The 17,461-nt window shown below is 47.5% G+C and overlaps 1 protein-coding gene across 2 annotated transcripts in view; it reads right to left on the reverse strand.

Annotated features, from left to right (window-relative positions):
* The window catches only part of LOC138513283 (POC1 centriolar protein homolog B-like), a 406,367-nt gene that overhangs the window by 23,973 nt on the left and 364,933 nt on the right, over nt 1–17,461 (reverse strand). For both annotated transcript variants that reach the window (XM_069627999.1, XM_069628000.1), the window contains one exon: nt 7,462–7,623. In XM_069627999.1, coding sequence (XP_069484100.1) covers nt 7,462–7,623 — 162 coding nt within the window. The remainder of the gene's footprint in view (nt 1–7,461; nt 7,624–17,461) is intronic.

A 17,461-nucleotide genomic window follows, 5' to 3' on the forward strand; every position in this document is an offset into this window, starting at 1 on the left:
CCTTGTAACGTTCTTTCGACGGGATGTTCCTCCGACGTATTCCTCATCTTAGATATCTCCCTCCAGCTCTGCTGGCCTCGGAAACATTTTTCTCTAGAGGGCACTGCGCGTCGACGTCCTCCGAGTCGATGTCCCTCGACAGCCGCCGTATCGACGTCGACGTCATCCTGCCTATAAAGGCCGCGCGCAGCGTCCGTTGCTCAGTTCCGTTTTGTAGCCCACAATAATACTTTCTGGACTAAACTAATCACCCTGAAGGAGCGTAAGCTGCAACAACAAGGGAAGTAGAACTGCGGGGATGGATGGGAGGGTCGATGAGGAATACGTCGGAGGAACATCATGTCGAAAGAACGTTACAAGGTAAGAAGTAACTTGTTCTTCGAAGGGATTGTGTCCTCCGACGTATTCCTCATCTTAGATAGGCTCCCATAGCAGTATTCTATTATTGGAGGAGGGAGTACTGACTTCACGCTGTCTTCTATTGATGAATAGAATGCAGTACAGCCCTTCCAAACCTAGTCTCTTGACTGGAGGAGGAATCCAAATTGTAAAATCGTGTAAAGGTATGGACAGACGACCATGTAGCGGCCGCACAGATGTCTTTAACCAGCACGCCTCTTTTGAGGGCCGATGAAGCTGCAATACCTCTGGTCGAATGAGCCCTAAGGTTTTGAGGGGGCTCTTTCCCTGCCAGTTTATAACATTCCAGAATGGCTAGAATGATCCATCTGGAAATGGTCCGCTTAGTTATTGGTAACCCCAGCTTGTGACCTGTGTAACCTACAAACAGCTGGTCTGCCCGTCTTATCCTGGCTAGTCTACTGATGTAAAAACTTAAAGCCCTCCTAGGGTCTAGCCTGTGTAGCCTCTCTTCCTCTTTCCCCGGATGAGGAGGAGGATAGAAAGATGGTAGGGTAATCTTCTGAGTGATATGGAATTCAGAAACCACCTTTGGGAGGAAATTAGGCTTCACTTGCAGGACAACTTTGTCTTTGTGAAATATTGTGTGAGGGGGTTTACAAGAAAGAGCTTGTAATTCGCTCACCCTTCTAGCAGATGTAAGTGCTATTAATAAAACAGTTTTAAGGGTAAGGAATCTTAACGAACAAGAATGGAGTGGTTCGATAGGTGTGCCCATCAGGAAAGTTAGTACTAAGTTTAAATCCCATAGGGGAACTTGGAATGGTCTTGGGGGATAAACATTGGTTAACCCCTTTAGAAACTGTATTACCAAGGGTAACTTGAAATAGGATGGTTCTTCCGCAGTGCGCTTAAAGATGGATAGCGCTGCGAGATAGCCCTTAATGGTGCCAACTTGAAGGCCTGAATTCGCCAAATATAGAAGGAAGGACAAAACCATTGGTGTACCACATGAAAAAGGGTCGATATTCTGTTCTCTACACCAGCTGCAAAATCTGTTCCAACGGCAGCGGTATAAAGACTTTGTTGCTGGTCTCCTTGCCGAAAGCAACACCTCCATAACATCATCAGGGAGGTCCCAATCCTTGTACCTCAACCTTTCAGAAGCCAAGCGTGAAGGTTGAGGGTTTTGATGTCTGGATGGAGAACCTGACCTCCCTTCTGTGAGAGTAGGTTCTCTCTGAGTGGAAGTCGAATTGGAGGGCAGATGGACAAGTCTAGAAGGTCCGGGTACCACGTTCTCCTGGCCCAATCCGGGGCAATTAGGATCATGGTTCTGCGGAATCTTCTCAACCTCCTGATCATTTGCGGAATGACAGGGACCGGTGGGAATGCGTACAGAAGCGGAAACTCCCAGTCCACTATGAACGCGTCTCCCAGAGCTCCTCTCGGGGGAAATTCCCTTGAGCAGAACAGATCGCATTTCCTGTTTACACTGGTGGCGAACAGATCCACCTGAGGGGTTCCCCAAAGGGCGAAGATCTCTTGAAGGACTTCCTGAGCTAGTTCCCACTCGTGGGAGACTGTGCTCGGCCTGCTCAGAGCGTCCGCTGTCAAGTTCTTCTCTCCGGCTAGGTGAACTGCCGATAGAGAGATTCCTTCTTGGATTGCCCAAAACCAGAGCTGCATCGCCTCTCTGCACAGGGGTAGTGATCTGACGCCTCCTCTTTTGTTGAGGTAATGCATGGCCACTGTGTTGTCCGTCATTATCAGGACGTTTTTCCCTTGTACAGCTGGCAGGAACGCCTTCAGCGCAAGTCTGATGGCTCTCAGCTCTAACAGGTTGATATGTAGTCTGGACTCCGATGGAGACCAACGACCGCTGATGGTCAAGTCGTTGGCGTGGGCTCCCCACCCCGTGAGTGAGGCATCCGTGACTACTGTTATCTCCGGCCAGGGTTGCCAAAACAGTTCTCCTTTCAGAATGTTCTCCTGATAGGCCCACCACTGAAGGTCTCGAGCCACCCTGTCGGGAACCTGAAGAAGATCTGTCATTCTCCCTGAAAATTGTGACCACTGAGTCCTCAGTGCCCACTGGAGGGATCTCATTCTCAGGCGAGCCTCTGGCACTAGGAAAATGCAGGATGCCATGAGGCCTAGCAACCTCAAAAAGTCGAAGGCTGGGAGACGTTGGGCATCTTGGAACTTGGCAACCACCTGTAGAATATCTTGAGCCCTCACCTCTGGTGGCGAGGCTTTTCCCAGGGAAGTGTCCAGGATCGCTCCTATGAACTGGAGTCTCTGCAATGGTATCATTTGTGACTTCTTTAAATTGAGGGAGAAGCCCAGTCTGTGAAGGGAGTGGCACACGTGATTTAGCTGGATCTGAGCTTGTTCCGAAGAGACAGCCCTGATCAACCAATCGTCCAGGTAGGGGTAGACGTGAATCCCTTCCCTCCTTAGACTTGCCGCCACTACCGACATTAACTTGGTGAAGACCCTCGGGGCGGAGGTCAGCCCAAATGGCAGCACTCGAAATTGATAGTGAGAGTTGCCAATTGCGAACCTCAGGTATTTCCTGTGTTTGAGATGGATAGGCACATGGAAATAAGCATCCTGAAGGTCCAGCGATACCAACCAGTCCTGGAACTGAAGGGCCTGGAGGATCTGAGAAAGAGTGACCATCTTGAATTTGTCTTTCCTGAGGAATTTGTTCAATTCTCGCAAGTCCAAGATGGGTCTCAGTCCTCCGTCTTTCTTTGGAATGAGAAAATAAGGGGAGTACCAGCCCTTGTTCCTCTCCGCTACTGGTACCGGTTCTATGGCACCTTTCTCTAGCAGGTCCAAAATTTCCTGCAAGAGGAGCGGATCTGGAGCTTTCTGAGAGCTGATCCCCGGTGGATGACTCTGAGGTATGCGTAGGAGAGGCAGGCAGTAACCTTGGGCAACTGTTTCCAATGCCCAAGCATCTGACGTGATAGCCTGCCATTCCGCCAGATGTTGAGTCAACCTGCCTCCTACAGGTGTCCTGTGAGGGAAGTCCTCAGAGTGGTTTTGGGGCGGCTGATGCAGATGCCGATGGTAAAGAGGCACCTGCTGTTGCTGCGGCTTTTGAATATCTACCCCGTCCACCTCGGGTAGTTCTTCTTTGTCCCCTTTGAGCCGGTCGTCCTCTACCTCTTCCGAATGCAGAGTAGAAGCGAAAGGACTTGCCCCTCGCAGAGGTTCCTGTGGGACGAAAAGGTGTCTGACGGATTGCAGCGCCTAGGGATTTTGCTGCTGCTTTTGAAGTTTGCAGTTTCTCTAAACTGTCATCCGCCTTTTTCCCGAACAAAGAAGAGCCATCGAATGGCACGTTCAAGAGCCTGGCTTGCACATCAGGGGCAAAACCAGACTTTCTCAACCAAACAAATCTCCTGGTTGTTGTACTTGCCGCCATTGCTCTGCTGATACTGTCAGCCGAATCAATGCCCGTCTGGAGGGATTCGCACATAGCGTCTTTACCGTCCTGTATGATATTCAGGAACGCCTCCCTTTCTTCTCCCTCCGGGATGCAGTCAGCCGCTGTAGAAGCACACTCCCAAAGTGTATGGCTGAATCTAGCAAGGGTGCAAGTAGCATTAAAGATTTTAACGCCATGCTACATGCCGAAAAAACTTTCTTTGCCATAGCATCATATTTTTAATCGTCCCTGTCCTGTGGGACGGTAGGATAAGCCCTCTTGACATCGGTAGAAGATGCTGCCTGTACCGCCAGACTTTCTGGGGATGGGTGTTTTGACAAAAACTCCGGGTCTGTTGAGGATACCCTGTATTTTGTAGACAGTTTTTTATTTACTGCCGGGACGACATCTGGGGTTTCCCAGTTCGTCATAATCTTCCTCTGAAGAGCTTTATGAAAAGGCACCACAGGACCCGGGTCTGGCCTAGCAAACTCCACCTCAGGGGAAGTGTCTAACCCACTTGCCTCATGTAAGGAATCATGAAGATCCTTTAACCTGCGTTCTTCAGAGGAAAATTCCTCTCTAATTGGGGTTACATGTCCCTGCAACTCAAATGTGTCTTCCTGTTCAGACAATTCACCCTCTTCCATAATTGAGGACATAGTTCTCAATTGTTCTGAACTCATAAAGGGTGTAAATCCCATTTCCAAGGCAGAGGGTGCCGAACTTGTCATAATCGGCCTCGAAAACGTTGATGTCGTCGACGGCTTCGAGCGTGGCGTCGAAAACCAAGGCGGAGGCCTCGATGACCTCGACAGAATAGGGATTCTACTCGACAATCTCGAAGCCATCGTCATCGAGGACCTGGGGATAGTCACTGGGTGTGTCGTGACCGTGACTTTTCTTGGCGTCGACGCCGGTGTCGAAGCTGGCGTTGAGTCGACAGACCCGTGTGTCGAAGGTCCCTTCGACAACGGCGTCGACGGAACCTTCGTCGACGGCGTCGACGAAACCTTCGAGGAAGGTTTGGAGGTCATAGTCCTACTCGAGGGTTCGAGACGCGCTCGAGAGGTTTCCTTCGCCGGGTACTGCGACTCGCAGCGTTTTTGACCTTCGGGTCTTTCGACCAGAGCATCGCTCTTGGCAGTCTTCGAGGGGGTTGAGGCCGCTTTCTCGAAGACGCTCATCATATTTTTGCGGAATTCCTCCCATTCAGCCCAGGAACTATGTTTCGTGGGGCAAGGGATTCTTTTTGGCGAAGCAGAGGAAGAGGAAGACGGAGAAGGGGATCTTCGACGTCTCCTCTTCGAGTGCTTCGATCTCGAGGAGTGATGGGACCCACTCCGAGACCTGGAGCGCGAATGGTGACGAGGAGACGAATGTCTCGACTTCGTCGACGAAGAAGAAGCTTTAAAAGTCTTACCTTTCTCCAGCTTCCCCCTACGCTCCTTCAGGGCCTTAGCTGTCATGGACATACAGTCCTCGCACTCCGAACAATGGTGTTCAGCACCCAAACACCACAGACAAACTCTGTGAGGATCAGTCAGCGAAATCTTTTTCCCACAATCTCGGCATTTTTTGAAGCCGGATCGAGGAGTTGTCGGTTCCGACGAAGAAGCCATCGAGTACGGATCGAATAACTCGAGGTAACCTGACAAAACTGAGCAACAGTATTCCGAGGCACTGAGTAAGCGCGGAAAAACGGAACTGAGCAACGGACGCTGCGCGCGGCCTTTATACGCAGGATGATGTCAACGTCGATACGGCGGCTGTCGAGGGACATCGACTCGGAGGACGTCGACGCGGAGCGCCCTCTAGAGAAAAAATTTTCCGAGGCCAGCAGAGCTGGAGGGAGATATCTAAGATGAGGAATACGTCAGAGGACACAATCCCTTCGAAGAAAAGATTCTAGTGGAGAAAGAAAGACGGGTGAATGTTTAACTGCTGTGACGAAACTGGACAATACGTCCCTTCTTCCCAGGGGGAGGCTAGGGATGTGAGCCCACTAAGCAAGAGCCTCCAAAGGGGTCTGGGAAAGCAGAACCTCACTGGGCGTGACTTCACTCTAGAGGACAAGGACTCCCAATCCTACAAGAAACTCCCTATGAAGAATACTCTGTCTGCATATATGGGTATAGAAGAGACTGGTGTTACTTCCGTTTTGCATGCTTTTACATCATTGGCTCATGGTAATACTGCATTTAATTGAACTCAGCAACTAACGAAAAGCAACAAGCCCCTTTCAAGTACGATAGTGAGAATAAAGGACAACGGATCCTTGAATGAAGGAGGAAGGATACTATGCAGAGGCAAGCCTCTTAGATACGTCCTGGAGGGGCAGAGCCACACTAGACCCTGTAGCCAGCGGTAGCGTGGAGAGTTACAGAGAGAAGGAAGAGATGCTGAAAGGCCGGATCAGAGAAAGGTGATACAGCCAAGTAGAGGACGGAAGGGCTGTCTTACATGGTGGTGTGACTACGCTGCAGCCGTGGTGGGTCGAGGGCCCAGGAAACTATGCCGAGACCAGGACAAACCGAGGGGAGAATCCTCCACTTGCAACGCGAGGACCACAGAGACTGACGAATCGGGCAGAAGAGAAGCTGAAGCTTACGTGCCAGCGACGCAGGCAGAGATGGTTGAACGGCAAATCCTAGCTAGAATGCCAACCTGCTGGAGCCCACCTGAAGGAATAGAAGGTACCAGGGTTGCCCAGTGTGGATAGAGGTGAGTGGAAACAAATAGAGAGAAAGAAATTGACATGGAGAGCCCTAGAAACCAGAGCATTGAATCTGGGAAAGAAGCACATATACAACCAGAGAGGGTAAAGAAATTTGAAACCCAGAGGGGCCTGGAGAGTCCTCGAGAAATAATCGACATTGGTACAATCATACAGAAAAGGAAACCTGGAGGGTTCAATCAACCTGTTCAAGATACACAACCATTAGAGAGAAATTGGTCACAGGGGTGGAAAACAAATAAGGGAAGCATTCCTCCATGTAAAGAAGTTAACATATTTCATTTATATAGAGACTTGCCAAGGTGGGTGGCAAAGGAATAAAGTAAGACACTCCTCCATGAAACAAACTGGAGACATTTGAATTACATACTTACAAGCCTGTCCAAAGAGGCTAACAGGAGAGCTGAGAACACTTCTTTTCTGAACTATTATTGCATTAACTGAAAAGCATCTCCAGAGAGAGACCCAAAGGACTATTGGCCGGACAAAGCCAAAGCTGAGAGGCTATTGCTTTTTTATTTTTAGGATGTTTTTTCCACAGTGTTGGGACCAGATAGCGATTAGGTTTGGACTGAGGATTACTTTTGATTTTGACAACAGACAAGCACCCTTGGGCTTAGTGTTGTAGGTAGGGAAAACCTCTGTCAGCAGTAGGGATAGAAAGGCATTTTCTATTTAATTTAATGAACACCCTTGAAACTGTCATACTCGAGTCGGACTCCTTAATCTGGTTTGCCACAATGCCCACAAGGGTATAGTGAGGTGATGTCATATCATCTGGAAATGGGAAATAAAATGAGGTTTGGGGAGTCCCCACCAAAAAGAAGTTGAATTATATGATTATGTCAAATAATCGTGTTCCCTTTAATGAAAGCGATATGATGAAAAGTTTACTAACACGCCATGCTCCTTGGGTTCTCACCTGTGTCAAAATATTAAGCTGTCCTACGATACGCTCCAGTGTGTTGGTAATTCCTGGTGGAATACCAGCGTTTTCAGTTGTAGAGCAGGACGTCACAGCAATCTTCTCTTCTTGTGTCTTCCTCCTTGCGCTCACCGGGGATACAGTGGGGGTAGTTTTTTGCTTTATTCGAGTGAAAAAAGATGGAAGAAAGGTAGAAATAGTGAGATTATTTTGATGTTTTAAGATGGTTGCAGAGACTAAAGACATATAAATAAGTCGTTCTCACCAAGACCAAGAGGGACACTCATGCAGTAAGCTATGGACAAGAGATGAACTCATGATATAAAAGAAATAGAAAAAAACATATGCCATCTGCACTTATGTAAAAGGTATTCACCAAAGAGACTACTGTACTACTAGTATTGTCCACTTTCCTTCAGACTTTGGGGATGTTTGTACTACTTGGACATACCATTTATTTCCTTCTGAGTGGACTATCAATGATGTGTGGCAACAGGCTCAACCTAAACAAGCCTCATCCTCCGGCAGCTTGTCAGTCCTCTTCCATCTGCACAGCCACACCCAACGTAGTGCTAGGTTTAGCCAGGATGGAGGGAGTGCACATGGAGGAAAGGGGACTATGGAGTAGATGTACAGTTGTCAGTATGGTGAATCATTTTACATATGCCTATGCCCCTTCCCCATACCTCGAGATTTCTAAAGCACACTAGTGCTGCTTTGTGTAATGCCTACATCCAACAGCTTATTAAGCTTGTATTCTCCCACGGCTTCAGTTGTTACTCATATGCTGAGGGCACCCAAATCTTGGTGCACTTATATCTGGCCATCCAGGACATTGCAACCAATTTGACTGGGTTGACAGGCCTCCTCCAAAAGTAGGGGAACCAGAGGCAAAGATGAGAAGAGAGGAGAGGAGGATGGTCTGGAGGGCTTGCTTTGAAAGCGAGATATGAACCCTGTTGAACTACCTGTACGGCCCAAGCCTCCAACGTGGTATGGAACCATTCCAAGCTGAACTCGGAAATTCTCCCTTCCACTGGGGACTTGTGGAAGAAGACCATCTCACATAGGCTTTGCACCGGGCCAAGGAAACTGGAAGAGGCAATTCCGCCTCTGAGCATCTCTGCCACTACCTTTGCCGAAAATGACAAATCTACTGTCTGCCTGGAGTAGCCCAACCTCTCCCATGAGGGGCATAGGATCAAAACCCATGACCCTTGCCCAGCACTACTGACGATTGATAGAGACATGCCCAAGACCTTAAAAAACGATGTTGGCTACAGTGCAAGCACACCTTAACATGATGAATCCTGCGGAGTCCTCACAAATACCATGCCTAAAGTCTCCTCCCAGGTGGCCAGGGGAAGGCAGCTGGGGGTGGTATAAGCCGGGAGCAGAAGGTACCCAGTGGAATGGGAGGACTCAGTTGGGAGAGACGAACAAGTTACTTACCAACGGTAACATTCTTTCGATTGGATGTTCCTCCCACGTATTCCTCATCTTAGATATATATCCTTACCTTCAGTTTCGCTTTGGAAATGTTTTCCTCTCGCCAGCAGAGGGCGCTCCACTTGAAGCGACGACGTCGATGTCCCTCGGCGGCCTCCGTCGAGCACCAACGTCATCAGTTGTATAAAGGCCTCGAGCGCACCCGTTGGCTTCAGTTCTGTTTTTTCGTGTATCAGAGCCCATGACTATGGTTAAAGGCGTGTCTCTTTTGACCCCAGCCTCAAAAGAAATCAGAGTGTAAAGCACATAAACTGTACTGTGGGGCAGGATGGGAGGGTCGATGAGGAATACGTGGGAGGAACATCCAATCGAAAGAATGTTACCGTTGGTAACTAACTTGTTCTTCAAATGGATTGTGTCCTCCCACATATTCCACTTATTCCTCATCTTAGATAGACTCCCAAAGCAGTTTTCTATTGGAGGCGAGGGTACAGATATCTTTTAAGTCATGTACCGAATGTAGTACAGATTTGGCAAATAGACCTCCTTGAGAGGTAGTTGAGTCCAAAGCATAATGTTTGATGAACGTATGCATGGATGACCATGTGGCTGCTGCACAAATATCTTGTACAGGAACACCCCTTTTAAGTGCTGTTGAAGTTGCCATGCCCCTAGTTGAATGAGCTCTTAATCCCTCAGGGGGATCTTTTCCAGCTAGCCTATAACACTCTGTTATGGCTAAGATTACCCATCTTGATAATGTTTGCTTAGTTACAGGTAGTCCTAACTTACGGCCAGTGTAGCCCACAAACAGTTGGTCGCACTGATGCATTTTTGACAATCTTGAAATATAAAAGCTAAGATCCCTTCTAGGATCTAACCTATGTAGTCTTTCCTCTTCCTTACTTGTGTGAGGAGGAGGGTGGAAGGTAGGTAGTATTATTTTCTGTGACAGGTGAAAGTCTGAAACGATTTTTGGCAAAAAAGAAGGTTTGACTCTGACGATAATTTTATCTTTATGAAAGATGGTGTGAGGAGGACCACTCGAAAGTGCCTGCAACTCACTTACTCTGCGGGCTGATGTCAATGCAAGTATTGTTTTCAGAGTAAGAAGCCTTAATGGACAGGAATGTAAAGGGCTCAAATGGCGCACATGTCAGAAATTTCAGTACCAAATTTAAATCCCACACAGGAACTTGAAAAGGTAGTGGTGGAAATACATTGTTTAAGCCTCTTAAAAATTGTGTTATCAAAGGTATCTTAAAGTAAGATTTTCTTCTGACGAGCGCTTGAAGATATATATAGCGCTGCTACGTACCCTTTTATCGTACTAACCTGGAGCCCTAGATTAGCCAAATGTAACAGAAAAGATAATACTATTGGAATATTACATTGAAAAGGGTCCACATTCTTATCCCTGTACCAGTTACTGAACTTGTTCCAACGACATCGGTACAGAGATTTTGTTGCTGGCCTTCTGGCCGAAAGCAAAATCTCCATAACATGATCCGGAAGGTCCCAATCCTTGTATCTCAACCTCTCAGAAGCCATGCGTGAAGGTTGAGTATGTTGACCTCTGGATGGAGAACGTGACCTCCCTCTTGCGAGAGAAGATCCACTCTTTTTGGAAGACGTATTGGAGGGCAGATGGACATGTCGAGAAGGTCCGGGTACCACGTTCTCCTGGCCCAATCCGGGGTAATTAGGATCATGGTTTTCCAGAACTTCCTCAACCTCCTGATTACTTGAGGGATCACAGGGACCAGAGGAAACGCATATAGCAGCGGAAACTCCCAGTCCACTACGAATGCCTCTCCTAGAGCGCCTCTCGGGGGAAATTCCCTTGAACAGTACAGTTTGCACTTCCGGTTGGTACCGGTCGCAAACAGATCCCACTTGAGGGGTTCCCAAAGGGTGAAGATCTCTTGAAGGACTTCCTGAGCTAGTTCCCACTCGTGGGAGACTGTGCTCTGCCTGCTCAGAGCATCCACCGCTGTATTTTGCTCTCCTGCTAGGTGAATGGCAGACAGAGAGATCCCTTCTTGAATTGCCTAGAACCAGAGCTGCATTGCCTCTCTGCACAGTGGTAGTGACCCTACTCCTCATCTCTTGTTGAGGTAGTACATGGCCACTGTGTTGTCCGTCATTATCAGGACATTCTTTCCGCGTACAGCTGGCAGGAAGGCCTTCAGTGCTAGTCTGATTGCCCGAAGCTCTAATAGGTTGATATGAAGTTTGGACTCAGATGGAGACCAACGACCGCTGATCGTCAACTCGTTGGTGTGAGCTCCCCATCCCGTAAGGGAGGCATCCGTCACTACTGTTATCTCCGGCCATGGTTGTCAAAAAGATTCCCCTCTGAGGATGTGTTGTCTGCAAGCCCACCATTGTAGATCCTGTGCCACCCTGGTTGGAACTTGTAAAGGATCTGACATTTCCTCTGAGAATTGGGACCATTGAGTCCTCAAGCCCATTGAAGGGATCTCATTCTCAATCTGGCTTCTGGCACCAGAAAAATGCAGGATGCCATGGTACCGAGCAACCTGAGAAAATCGAAGGCCGGTAGATACTGGGCATTCTGGAATTTTGTTACCATCTGCAGAAATGTGATGAGCTCTCTCTTCGGGAGGCGAGGCTTTGCCTGAACAAGTATCCAAGACTGCTCCTATAAACGGGAGCTTCTGTGATGGTATCATGTTTGACTTTTTTTAATTCAGAGAAAACCCTAGTTTGTGAAGGAAATGGCAAGTCTTGGATAGAATATCCAGGGCTTGTTCTGGGGAACGTGCCCTGATCATCCAAGCGTCCATATAGGGGTAGACATGAAGACATGAATCCTCTCTCTTCTGAGACTCGCTGCCACAACCGGCATCAACTTGGTGACCAAGGTCAACCCGAATGGCAGAACTCGAAACTGATAGTGAGAATTGCCAATGGCGAACCTCAGGTACTTTCTGTGCTTGAGATGGATTGGCACATGAAAGTAAGCATCCTGAAGGTCCAATGATACCAACTAGTCTTGAATTTGGAGAGCCGGAAGAATCTGAGAAAGAGTGACCATCTTGAACTTGTCCTTCCTGAGGAACTTATTCAAGTTTCTCGAGTCCAAGATGGGTCTCAGTCCTCCGTCCTTCTTTGGGATGAGGAAATATGGGGAATACCAACCCTTGTTCCTCTCTGCTACAGGTACATGTTCTATTGCACCTTTCTGTAGCAGAGTTAAAACTTCCTGCAACAGGAGCGGGACATGGATTTTTGGTTGAGTTGTATTCCGGTGGGTGATTCTGAGGTTTCTTTTGAAAGGGAAGGCAGTAACCTTGGGATACTGTTTCCAGTGCCCAAGCATCTGAAGTAATGTCCCGCCATTCTTTCAGATGCTGTGAGATCCTGCCTCCTGTGGTCTTGTGGGTCAAAACCTCAGAGTGATTTTGCGGCAGCTCCAGCAGCAGCTGAAGGGACAGATGCCGCTGCTGGGGCAGATTTAGCACCTTTTCTTCGCCCCCGGGCAAATTTCCTTTGTCCTCTTTGACTGGCCTTCCCCTTCGTCTCCCAAATGAGGAGTAAAAAAACGAAAGGGACGACCCCTCCAGGAAGATGAGCCTGTGTAGGGGCGTTGCTGAGGTTGTCTCATAGCGGCACTGAGTGATTTTGCCGCTGCCTTGGAGGTCTGCAGGTTCTCTAAACTTTCATCTGCCTTGCTGCCAAACAACCTCGAGCCGACAAATGGCATATTAAGAAGTCTAGCTTGAACATCTGGTGCGAAAACTAACTTCCTTAGCCACGCAAATCTGCGTAGCACTGCGCTAGACGCCATGGACCTGCTGATACTGTCAGCTGTGTCCAAACCTGCTTGAAGGCATTCCCCCGAAGCCTCCTTGCCATCCTTTATTATGGATAGGAAACCATCACGTTCCTCTCCTTCCGGGATGTGTTGAGCTGCCGCTGACATGCAGTCCCACAGAGTATATGTGAATCTCGCCAGAGTGCAAGATACATTTGTGGATTTTAGAGCCATGCTCCCTGATATAAAAACCTTTTTTGACCATGCATCAATCTTTTTGTCATCCCTATCAGGGGGAATTGTAGGGTATGCAGCATGTTTTGTTGATGTGGCTGCTTGAACTACCAGGCTCTCAGGAGATGGATGCTTACTCAAGTACTCTCGATCAGAGTTACAAGGTCTATATTTTGCCACATATTTTTGGTTTACGGCTGGAATGGATTCAGGTTTTTCCCAAGCAGCAGTTACACTCCTTTGCAAGGCAGTATGAAATTGAAGTATGGGGTCTGGTTGAGGACCTCCTGACAGGATATCCATCATGTCATCATCCTGGTATACAGGTGTGTTTCTACGCCATCCCATAAATTCTGTTACTTATTCATAAGTTTTCTATAACCCAAATCAGCATGCTCTGCTGGATCAGGTTTTTCAAACTCGTATTCAGGAGACGCATCTAGTCCACTTGCAGATTGTAAACATTCATAAAGGTCTTGCATTTTTGAGTGAGGATCAATTAATTACTCAGGGACTTCTCTTGTACCATATTTTACCCCTGCTGATGAAACTTCAGGTTCATCTTCTTCTTCATCCTCCTCATTTCCCGAAGACATTTCTCCATATATAGATGACATAGTGGAAAAAATCATGCCTGCTTTCTGGGTGAAATACTTTCTCAGGCATAGGCTTTAATATTGGTGTTGATTTCACCCCTGTAATTGGTGTCGACGTCGACAGAATCGTCTATGGCGTCGAAGTTGTGGCTATTACCTTCGATGTTGTTGAGGTATTCTTCGATGATTTCGAAGGCGCTATGAATGTTGAAGGAGTAAGGAGCCTTCGAGACAATCAACGCCGTCAAAGGAGTCTTCGAGATCGTTGATAGAGTACTCGACGTAACTTTTTTCAGTTGGGTCGTCGACCCCTTATACTCGACAGCCTTCGATGGAGGCTTCGAAGATGTTTTCGTCAAGGTTCTCGATGACGTATCAACTTCTAAGGTCTTTTTCTTAAGGTCTGCCTCCTGTTTATGCACTGGAAAGCTTTTCTTTTTAGGTGTTTGGGAAGAACCGCTAGAAGATACCCTTGACAAATTCTTGTCGGATTTCCTATTTTTAGACCTTCCCCTGTCACTTTTTTTGTGCGTAGAGACATGGTCTTCATCAGACATTTTTTAGGGGGTCTGGCCCGCATTCTGAAACATTTTCATCATCGATGCTCTAAATGCCTCCCACTGTTTAGGGGAGTCATGCTTTGTTGGACACGTAATAACTTCCTCACTTCCTCCAATGTAGTCGAGGAAGAGGAAGAGGGAAATCAGTGCCATCTTTTCTTCGTTTTTTTGGACGAAGAAGAAGAGGACTTTCTCGATCTACTCCTCGATCTGGATTTTTTATGGCGTTACGCCGAAGACTCAACCGAGTCTTTCTTCCCTCTCGAAGAAAACTTCGAGGATTCCTCCCTCACCGCCAGTTTACCTCTTCTTTCTTTCAAGGCCTTATGGGTCATTGACTGACAAGAACCGCAGTCGTCGATTCGATGGTCGGAACCGAGGCACCAGAGACAACTGCGATGAGGGTCGGTCAGCGACATTTTTCTCCCACACCTTTGGCATTTCTTAAAACCCGTTTTCGGTGTGGACGAGTTCGAAGAAAACGACATAATTAGCTATAACTGAAGCACCGTTTATCTCGATCTGAAGCAAAGCTAACGGAAAAATGGAACTGAAGCCAACGGGCGAGCTTGAGGCCTTTATACAACTGATGACGTTGGTGCTCGACGGAAGCCGCTGAGGGGCATTGACGTCGTCGCCTCGAGTGGAGCGCCCTCTGCTGGAGAGAGGAAAACATTTCCGAGGCGAAGCTGAAGGTAAGGATATATATCTAAGATAAGGAATACGTGGGAGGACACAATCCATTCGAATCTGTATTTTAATTCCTCAGAGGAAGAAGAGTCAGTAATGCCGGAATATGTAATGGCTTGCTGTCAGAGGGAGCTCTTCTTTCCCAAAGCTAATTATCCTGATGGTGGTAAAAACTGTTCTAACCAATCATGTATTGGGAGTAAGAATCTTCCCTGCAAATTTAAGCACAGCTGTAGAGGTGAAAGCTCCCATATTCAACAGCAGAATGTTAAAGATTAATCTTTGAATATTAACATATTAGATTCTGAAAGTCTTAATTTCCCTAGAGAACAAAACCATTCAGTAAAACCTTATAATACTCCTTTTAAAAAGGCGATTAAGGATAGAAACACATTTGGCAACAATTATTCCCTTAAAAGGAGTGAATTGAATATTGGGGACTTCAAGTCCCACAATGCCAAAAGTACTGGGATGAAGAAGCGAGATGCAGAGGCCCTGAACTACAAGTTGCAGACTATTAAGGTTAATGACCCACACCTGAGAGAGACCGAGGCATAAAAGGCCCCCTCAGTAGTGGGAGGTGGAGTGATTGCCGTGGCTCCACACTGAAGTTGCAGCTGAAGAAGAGTAGAAATGCTGGTGCCGATGACGTTTCCCATACGGATGCCGGTTCTGAGAGGGTCTCTTCCTTCAGAGATCTTGTTTGCCGAGGTCGTGCAGTGGCAAGCATTATCTGTAAAAGCTTTCCCCCTGAAGATCGTGATTGCAGAGGTTGCGCGGCAGGAAGCGTGAAGTTGGGACTCTTTCCCCACAACAAGGCAGGCTCTGATGACAGGCAAGCACCAGAGAGCCTTTCGAGAAAGAAACGCTCCTTTTATGATCTGGGCAGTTGGAAGAAAATCGAGCTAAGCACTTTTCCGTGCAGCCCAAAGCAGACAACCTGACAGCAGCGGATGCGAAAGCCAAACCCAGTGAGTTCACTAGAGTACTGTGACCCCGGAGCGCTCTGTGACCGCCTGCTGGACAAACCTGGGGATTTTGAATACCGAACTAATGAGATAAGAGCAAAGTGGCAGAAACGTACATATTATGTATATCGAACTGATGTGAAGCAGAAAGATAATTATTCTGAATACCAAACTGATACGAAGTGGAGAAAGTTCAAGGGTGTTTACTAAACTGTATGCAAGTTGGAAAAATGCCTAATCTAAACCTAAATCTAAGATGGGAGCAAGAATCGACCATCAAATGAAAATAAGGCAGTCCTAGTGGCATTGTGTCAAATCAAAAGGGCATATACTAAGAAACCTGTTGCCAAACCGTACAACTAATGCAAAAAAGGGTGTCGGATGGTTTTCAAGAAAAGAAAGAAGTGTTCTCAAATAATATGTCAGGATGCGGTAGCTTGGTTCTTCCTTCGCCACGTTTTTTGCACGGGGTAAGGTGGGACCTTGGAGCACAGCACACACTGAAGCCTTTTCGGCACAGTTGACAGTTCCACTGACAGCTATCAGGACCGTCGATGGCCAAGTCTTGTTTCCTTGAAAGTCTCTTCCCTTCGAGGGCCTGATGTGTTCAAATAGAAAAAGTTCCTTCAACAAAATGAAAGTAAGTTTCTTGGTTTCACTTTGGGTGAGGACTTTTCACCCCTGGGTCTCCCTCTTCCTGGCGCTGACCATGCTTGACTTTCAGCCTCTCTTCTGTGGGTTTTAAATCCTATCACAGTTCTTATCGATATCGAGGCCTTAGAAGTTGCGGTTTCCTGGTCCTGTAGGCCTGATAGGATTATCAAGAAAAAACAACAAATAAACACAAAGTTCTGGTTTACGTATTTCTCGGGTGATCAATTCATCCCCGGGTCCCCCTCTTCTGGGTGCTGACCCTTCACCAATTGCAATCCACAAATAGTATACCAGTTCTTTTCTCAATGAACAATGGGTGGTAACTTTCCACCCTTGGGTCTCCCTCGGCCAGACTCAGACCCCCAAATTGACAAGCAGGATAGTACCTCTCTTTGCCTTATACTGTCTCTTGGTTTCTCCATTGGTCGGGCTCGGACCCCAAATGACAAGCGGAACAGTGTACTTCTCCTCGTCTTTAATGTCTTTTCAAACAGTTTGTAGTGGACATCCCTACGCCGGGTTCACGTTTGTCAACACACTGTTTCTTGGGTCTTTAGACTTGCCCCCTTCTTGTCAGCATTCCCCGGTCGGGTTCACACTTGCCAACTTCACCTTTGCATTCATTTTCAATATTTACGGGATTCACTTCCCTTGCTTTCTTTATAGTTCGTAGATCAAAGACTTTCGACTGTACGGGCATTTTCCTTGACCTCCTATGTGGCCACTTTGACCTATCTTGGCAGCTCTCCCTCGGCCTTCTGGTTTCTGTGGTTTTACTCAGATGGGGTTCGTCCAGAGTTTCTTCGGAGCAGCACCCACGTGGTGCCGGTCCCCCTCTGCAGCTGGTCTCCCCTTTGCATTTTTAAAGTTCTTTGAACTTTGCCACTTTCATTCACCACAGCCTGGTTCTTATCAGCTCTCCCCTCGACTCACTCGCTGTGATGAACCGCTTGGCTTTCTTCTTCGCTGGAGTCAAGGCCGGTACCACGGTAGTAGGTGTTTCCCTCGCTCCCGCTTATCAGCGTCGACACGCTCCGTGTACCGCTGACATCTTTTGCAGCACAC

The sequence above is a fragment of the Ambystoma mexicanum genome, chromosome 12, assembly GCF_040938575.1.
Source record: "Ambystoma mexicanum isolate Mex_15411 chromosome 12, UKY_AmexF1_1, whole genome shotgun sequence".
Classification (NCBI taxonomy): domain Eukaryota; kingdom Metazoa; phylum Chordata; class Amphibia; order Caudata; family Ambystomatidae; genus Ambystoma; species Ambystoma mexicanum.